Below are 7,517 nucleotides of genomic sequence, written 5' to 3'. Positions count from 1 at the left end.
TGTATATATGTATGTATATATATATATATATATATATATATATATATATATATATATATATATGTATACAGTACATTTGTAATTGTGTGTTTGTATATTTAGTAATTTTATATGCATATTCAAACAGTTTTAAGGTGCTTTTTAATGTCTTTTTCTACTTAAGTTGTTTTCTTAAGTTATTTATTATGATTGAAGAACCTCCTGAGTGCCGCTGATGTAAATGGTGTCTGTATAGAGTCAATAAACGATTTGATTTGATTTGATCCCATATTTTTTATTTAAAGATCAGTAGTTCATGAGAAAGACATCAGTGATAGTTATTATTTTCATGAGTTGTAGATGATTTATGCGACATTCTAATCCAAGACCAGAATCTTTTTGAATTAATGTTTAGATCACTTCAAATAGATTCAGTGTATTTCTTGTACCTAAATTCTATTACACAGATCTAAACCTAATATTTTGTCTTCATCTCTACATCTACGAGACTTTTATTTATTATGAACCAACAACAGAATTTGTTGGTTCACAAAAAAAAGTTGAAAATTCCTTAAGTGAAAACTCAGGGTTGTCAAGATTGTCGTTAAGCCATTTTTCGCTAAGTGTGACAACATTAATTGATTTGTGCAAAATGTGTATGCAACTCACCACAGAATGTTTCCAATTTGATCTTAAGGCTGTGAATGTTTTGGTAGTAAATACAAATACTATATTGATTGTGAACATCTGGTGGACTGGGGTTCAATTCTACGTTGCCAGATAGAAACAAAACTTGAGCATGAAAGGTTGCAGTGCTGTTGTTGTAATACGATGCAGGCTTACCAACAAATCATAGTCAATTAATGTTGTCATATCGTAATAAATACAGTTGTTGTTATATAGGCTGTTGGTGTAGCACCATCAAGGTCAGAAAAATACGATGAAAGCCAAATCGTAGATATTTAGCATTGAAGTAGGCAAACTGCCCGGCCATGGTGAAATCGCAAGACCACAATCATAAACGCAAAGGACACAATTCACATCAAAAAGTCAATTGAAAAATACACATCAAAAACCACGAACGCACATCAAAACAAGATAGGATAAACTTAAAATACTGGATAAAAAAACAAAACTTGATAAAAAAGACTTGAGCAACACGATATAAAAAAAAAAGTTTCTAGGCCTGAAAAGAAGCCTCAAGTTCGGTGGGAAAATTCAAGCTGTTTGGTTTCAATGTGAAATGCAATACGTGATGAAAGGCTAGAGAGCAATCTTTAAACATGTCAGCTCGCTATGAATCCCGCTCACTTTGAATGATGACAGCAATTCTGGTTACGTTCATTATTACAGTAATTGTACCCGTATTGTTTAAGTGTTTGGCCACCCTTGTGTTTGTAACTTGAGACTTTTGCACTCAACTTATGAGTCATCAAGGTCCTTCAGAAGCTTGTTTAGATTGGCCCAAACAACCACGTACCCTGCTCAACGTCTGCTGATGGTGCACACAATTGTTGGTACCTCTTGTTAAGATCTGGTCTAATTAACTTCCTTCTTTTTTGTGACCGATCTTCAATCGTTATGAGAGTCAAACCATCCCATCAAGGGAAATTTGATAAGGGAAACTAATAATTTGTTCAACATGTCCGTGTTAAGGATTTGTCCCATTGTTGCTGCTGGCTGCCATTCGTCTTTGTTCATAAATTTGTTCTATGACCATTACATTTGCTGCCACCTGCCACAAGTATTCCCTATGATTCTTGGAATTTGAGATCGGCAGCTGTGTGTCTTGATGACAAAGCATTTACATTTTCAGGCCTTAGGTAAAACTCTACTCTGTTTGTGCAACTAATGATCATCAGTGATTTACCAGATTGGATATCTCGCGCAATGCTTTGGGCCCCACTTTATCTTTGGATGCCATGTCACGCTCCAAATCCTTAAGTGAATCTAGCATTTTCTGATTTGGATCATGCCTTCTTTGAGCTGATGTTTTCTGAACCAAATTGTTCATATTGTCCAGTACATCATTTTCTTCATCAGAAAAGTAGAGAACTCAGTCAGACATGTCTTCAGAATCGCTGACCTGTTGGTCGTTTTCCTGGTCATAACCAGGCCTTTTAATCTTTTCATTCTGCTGTATCAGCAGCTGTTGAATACTTTAAATTTCGTTAGAATTTTTCTTGATTTGGCTGTGTAGGCCTAAATCATCTTGTTTCTGAATATGAATTACCTCTTTTGATTGTGTTTCAGTTTTATTTGCCCGTTAGGGCTTATTACAGTAGGCTTAGATAGGCCTGCCGTCCCAGCCTCGGTCAACTCTGTGCTGTGAAGCACAGGCCGTGCAATGTTGCATCGGTATCTGTTACCTGGCAACAACACCTCCGCGTTCTGGTCAGGCTCAGGCAAGAGCGACATGCTAGCTAACTTTGAAAAAAGACTTTTAATTGTTAATAGCCTATATCACTTTAATGAAACTTGTCTTAGATCTTTCAGGTCTATACATATACGAAGTGAGATTATTCTCGTATATAAAATCACAAACCATCATAAAAATAAAAAATGTTGGTTTATTCGATCATCGGTACACAAACTGCTATGATTGTCAATACACATGCGTGCATCCCTAGAGCAGGGTGGGGGGGGGGTAGCATTGCCTATTATCTGATTTATGTAATTTTATATTTAAATTCCACTTACTGTATCAGTGTCAATAGTCAAGATTTCTAAACAGTTCAAGCACTGCTCTCCAGACACAAATTTGATAGTGTAAACAGAGCTTATTTCCGTACATAGCACTGTTGAATGAAAAACCACTCTAATTGTTCTTGTTTTTAATTTCTTTTACCCATTCAATAGACATATCAGACAGCATAGCATTAACATGAATAGTTGGGCCTTTTCTGGAAAGCCTGACAAATTTAAAGACCTTCTAAAAGACTTCTTCAAAAAGCAGGACACGTGGATGAGAATGCAAACGGAGAGCAACAAGAATGACCCCTTCTGGCAAGGCATCGGTTTACTTATAGCTCAATTTGACGGTCTTGTGGCCGGATACAATTCCAATCCATATCAAAATAAGGTGAGCATCTGATCTCAGAAAATGCATTCAGTATTAAAATGATAATACTTTTTACTTTCATTATATTCAGCTTTTATGCTTCCTTTGGATGAAGAGAGGTTGTTATCACACTGCCTATTAGAGAAAAAAATAATTTTGCACAACTTTAAATTTTATAAAAAGATTAAAAGATGCTTTCAGGTAGATGTTATTTTATTGATATTAAAGCACAATGAGCCAATGAAAGTGATTTAGGATCATTCAATTTCTATTACAATACATTACAGCAAGTACTGTAAATTGTAGTGCAATGGAAGTCAATTTCAATTTCCTAAAAATTATAATGTTCAATTTGATCAATGGTGTATTTAGGAGTCTCGAACTAGGAGGTGGGCTGATATGGGCCATGAAGGTGATGATGCAAAGGCTTGATGGTTAAGTGAAGGTCGCTATCTCCCAAAATTTGGTGATATAATGTGATTTTTAACTACTTGAGGCACAATTTTTTTGCTTCGAACATTTCCATTGGGGTTACTGGTGGCGCAAACTTTTTGTTGGTTGGGCCGCATCCCTCTAGATATGCTACTGCATTTAATATAAAATACCTTTAACTTTGTAAATGACTATTTTTTTTTTACATAATCTTTGCAATAGCTGGATATTTTTGATTTTCAAATCTTAAATGGTAATGGTGATTTAATTGATCTTGGGCATGTCCTAATGCCAGAACGTGTACCTGACTGGAGGAAAATGTCAACTCAAGAATTCAACCAGTTTGTTGCTACAAGTGGTCATTGCTCAGCTTTGGTAAAGGTATTGAAATCTCTTGCTTTTTTATTTTTTGTTTATTTATTTGGGGCCCCAAAAGCAACAAAGTCATCATGACAAAATCTGGAGCCCCTAATTTTATTTATACAAGTTTATTTAAATATTTCAACTAGAATGAGATTAAGAATGCATGCACAATTATTTATGCTTGAGACATACAAGATCAGCACTTTACCATATAGTTTCAGTTTTTAAGAGCATTTATAGAAAATTGATACAAATGGTAATATTGTTTATAAAAGGCAATTGTTTTAAAATACAGTGCACAGATTATATACTTCCTATTGTGGAAATTAGTCATGGATGTCTTAATTGTACATATGCTTTGTAGTTTCGAAAGTCTGTAGATGTATTTGTGGCTTTTCAATTTTTTTTTTTCGCTTTATCATAATATATCAATGTAAACATAGCCATTGCTCTGCGTTAATAGTGGTACTGGGTTTAAATAACTTTCTGAAAATATTTACTACCTTTGTCAGAATGTACAATTCCAGGTGTATTTGAACTGTGAAAGTGATAGGTCATCACAAAATGAGTCTTGTCATACCAGACATTGTTGATATAATTAGTAGATACATGACAATGATTTGAATTTTTTCTTTTCTTTTCTAAGACAAGCTTTGTTTATGTTTGAATCAATTAATTACTATATTTGTATTTTTGCTTTTGGTAAACTGAAAAAATGTAATATGAATATTAGTACTCTATAAGTAAAATCATTTTCAAATTCAGATTTCTCAAGACATATGTTAGAGAAAACTATCGCCTCTACACATAGGATAAATGATAAATTTTGTGTAGGACTGGTTTTCCTATCAGTGCTGAAAAACAGTTTGTGTCAATAAAAATTGTGTCTCTAAAACATGTTTAACATGTTAATCAACTTAGAGCCTTAATTGCCACCCTAGTACATTTCAGGTATATATTTATACAGATTTTTGATAAAGTTGAACCATGAAAGTGATGTTCAGCTTCATTTCAAGCTAATGTTCAGCTTCATTTGTACTTCAGGTATTGCCAGGGTTTGAGGACGTTTTCATGGGTCATTCTAGTTGGTTTACATATGCTGCCACCTTAAGAATTTACAAGCATTACGATTGGCAACTGCAGCAAAAGGTAGCCAGTCAGAGGATTTCTTTTTCAAGTTATCCTGGTGAAGTATTTTTTTTCTATTTATCCATATGCACTCTTAATACATATCATCACCTTCAGTGGATTTATCAAGAACATTTATAATTTGTAATGTTGAGACTAGAAAAAAATGAAGTTGGTTTAATTTACTGCTAAGTAAAATGTTGTGGTTTACCTTTAGAATTGCACCACAGCATCAATGTATTACAATACAGTATATCTATCACTATAAAGCAATGTTTAATGCATTTAACTACTCAGATTGATCAGATTGTATTTGACAGTACCAGATCTGATCCTACAGGGTCTGCCAGTGTTATGGTATATGAATTAATTATAATATTATTAATTGTGAATTTATATTGTGCATAATGTAAAAAAACCTCTATTCACTTTTACAGCCAGAAGTGCAATGAATTTAGGTGATAAAGTAATAACTAAATATAAAATTATCATACAGTTTGTGCTAAGCTTAGTCATAAATAGAACATTATTAAATAAACATTTTATACTAAAATTTTAATTATGTCATATTTATTTTCAGGCTACCTGGAATCACTTGATGATTTCTACATTTTGGGCAGTAAAATGGTGATGCTTCAGACTACAAACAACATTTTCAATAAAGAATTATATAAGCATGTCAAAGCAGAATCCTTACTGGCATGGCAGAGAGTAAGATTGGCCAACCTACTAGCCAACAATGGCTCTGAATGGGCTAATATTATTCGTCGCTACAATTCAGGCAAGTATATAAGGCCTAACAAATTTTATTTTTTCCCTCGTGAAAAGTTGTCAGGAAAGGGCTGTTAATAGCTTCCTGATACTTATACCAAAGATACTTGTGATCCAGATGCAACAGCACTGTGGGGAGGCGTTGTGGGAGTGGATTATGGAGCAGTAGTGTTTAGGGTATTTATGGGTATGTTAGCAATAATGATCAGGAATGATGGAATATTTTTGAATGGAAAAGCTATCTTTCTAATTTAAATTGCAGTTTTTCACACCTCTTTCAAGTACTAATATTTCCTTGTCATCAAAATTATGGTTAGTAGCTCTTAAGGTAAGCTCAGGTCGACACAGAACTGCAAGGAACTCAATTCAAGTGAACTGGTCGACGTGAGTGCTCTGCGCAACTGAAAGGAACCGAACCCAACTGAACGGAACTAAACTCATGTCGACTTTGAGCAACTAAAAGGAATTTGCCTCATGTCGACCAGCAACTGAAAGGAACTGTTTGTTTAGTTACCTTTGCTGCACGAAATATCATACTGCAAATAAATGCTTTTTTGGTCCGTGAAAGGGACTGATCCTAGAGCCTCACTGCTGTTCTTGTTACCCATATTTTAAAGGTGTCCAGTGTTGCCAGTTTTGAACAGACATGCAGGAAATTTTGTACATATAAACTAGAGGTAATTTCAAACAAACGTTCATTGCCCTTGTTTTAAGTTGTACCACAGTGTTCCCCCTACACCTAAAAAACAAACAGGATTTTCAGCCAAGACTGTACATTACTGCCATTACCACTAATAGGGCACGTTGCATGGATGGCACGGTCGGTTAAGAATATGTTCTAAAGAACTTTAAGGTTGTGAGTTCGAATCGCGTCTTGATATTCATTTTTTAGCCCACTCTCTGAGAGAGAGGGCTTATATGATGATTCTGAGCGAATTTTGAAGTCATTTGTTTTTCTGTCTCTTCCTTCGTTTGTGACGCGATTTGGCCGATCTTGCAATAATATGGAAGATAAGGCGTGGGGAATTTAAAGTATGAAGAGTTTTTGCGAAAAAAATTGTCGGGAAATATGTGAAAAGTATGTTTTTCTATCATATTTCTTAACACTACGGTGGGTTTCCTATGAAAGCGTGTTCATCATTGATCAGATTGCAAATCGCCTGATTCCACATTGTGTTTATCAACCAATCACGGCCTTGAATGGTACGCTTTGCGGCTAATAAATTCGTCTGCACGAGTCTAGTTGGCAGCGAAGAATGAGCCGTTTTGTGGTGCTTGCAAGGGTGGGTGGTCTCTCCCCTGAGAGATCAACAATGTACACTACCGTAATGCAGGCTGGCCTAGAGCTAGAGGAAGACGAACTAGGCCTATAGGCTGGCTGGGTAGTACGTGTGTGATTTGATCAGATAACAGGAAATGTAGGCTACAAGTTGCTTTTATGTGTATTAAACCACATAATATTCAAATTAGTTAGTAGCGATGAGTGTATGTGTGCAGCACATTTCGTGTCAATGTGCTGTAATGCAGGCTGGCCTGACGAAGACGAATAGGCTGGCTGGGTACATACGTGTGTGTAGGCATAGGCCCTAGTTTAGATCAAATACTACAGGAAATAAATGTAGGCTACAAGTTGCTTTTATGTGTATTAAACCACACATTCAAATCAGTCAGTAGCGATGAGTGTATGTACAGCACATTTCGTGTTGCCGCACTGTGGTGTGGTTGATGACGAGGACGTTGACCATGATAGCAAGGTCCCACATGGAATTTTTGTTCTATTGAG

The 7,517-nt window shown here is 35.4% G+C and overlaps 1 protein-coding gene across 1 annotated transcript in view; it reads left to right on the top strand.

Annotated features, from left to right (window-relative positions):
* Positions 1–7,517, top strand: part of LOC117102148 (phospholipase B-like 1) — a 59,935-nt gene that overhangs the window by 28,084 nt on the left and 24,334 nt on the right. Inside the window, exons 3-6 of the mRNA XM_033242357.1 lie at positions 2,839–3,061; positions 3,695–3,853; positions 4,880–5,021; positions 5,544–5,744. Coding sequence (XP_033098248.1) covers positions 2,839–3,061; positions 3,695–3,853; positions 4,880–5,021; positions 5,544–5,744 — 725 coding nt within the window. The remainder of the gene's footprint in view (positions 1–2,838; positions 3,062–3,694; positions 3,854–4,879; positions 5,022–5,543; positions 5,745–7,517) is intronic.

The sequence above is a fragment of the Anneissia japonica genome, unplaced genomic scaffold (assembly GCF_011630105.1).
Source record: "Anneissia japonica isolate Jap-2015-1 unplaced genomic scaffold, ASM1163010v1 scaffold287617_len321496_cov130, whole genome shotgun sequence".
Classification (NCBI taxonomy): domain Eukaryota; kingdom Metazoa; phylum Echinodermata; class Crinoidea; order Comatulida; family Comatulidae; genus Anneissia; species Anneissia japonica.
Note: the sequence above shows the minus strand (reverse complement) of the source record. Positions and strands in the feature narration are given on the sequence as shown.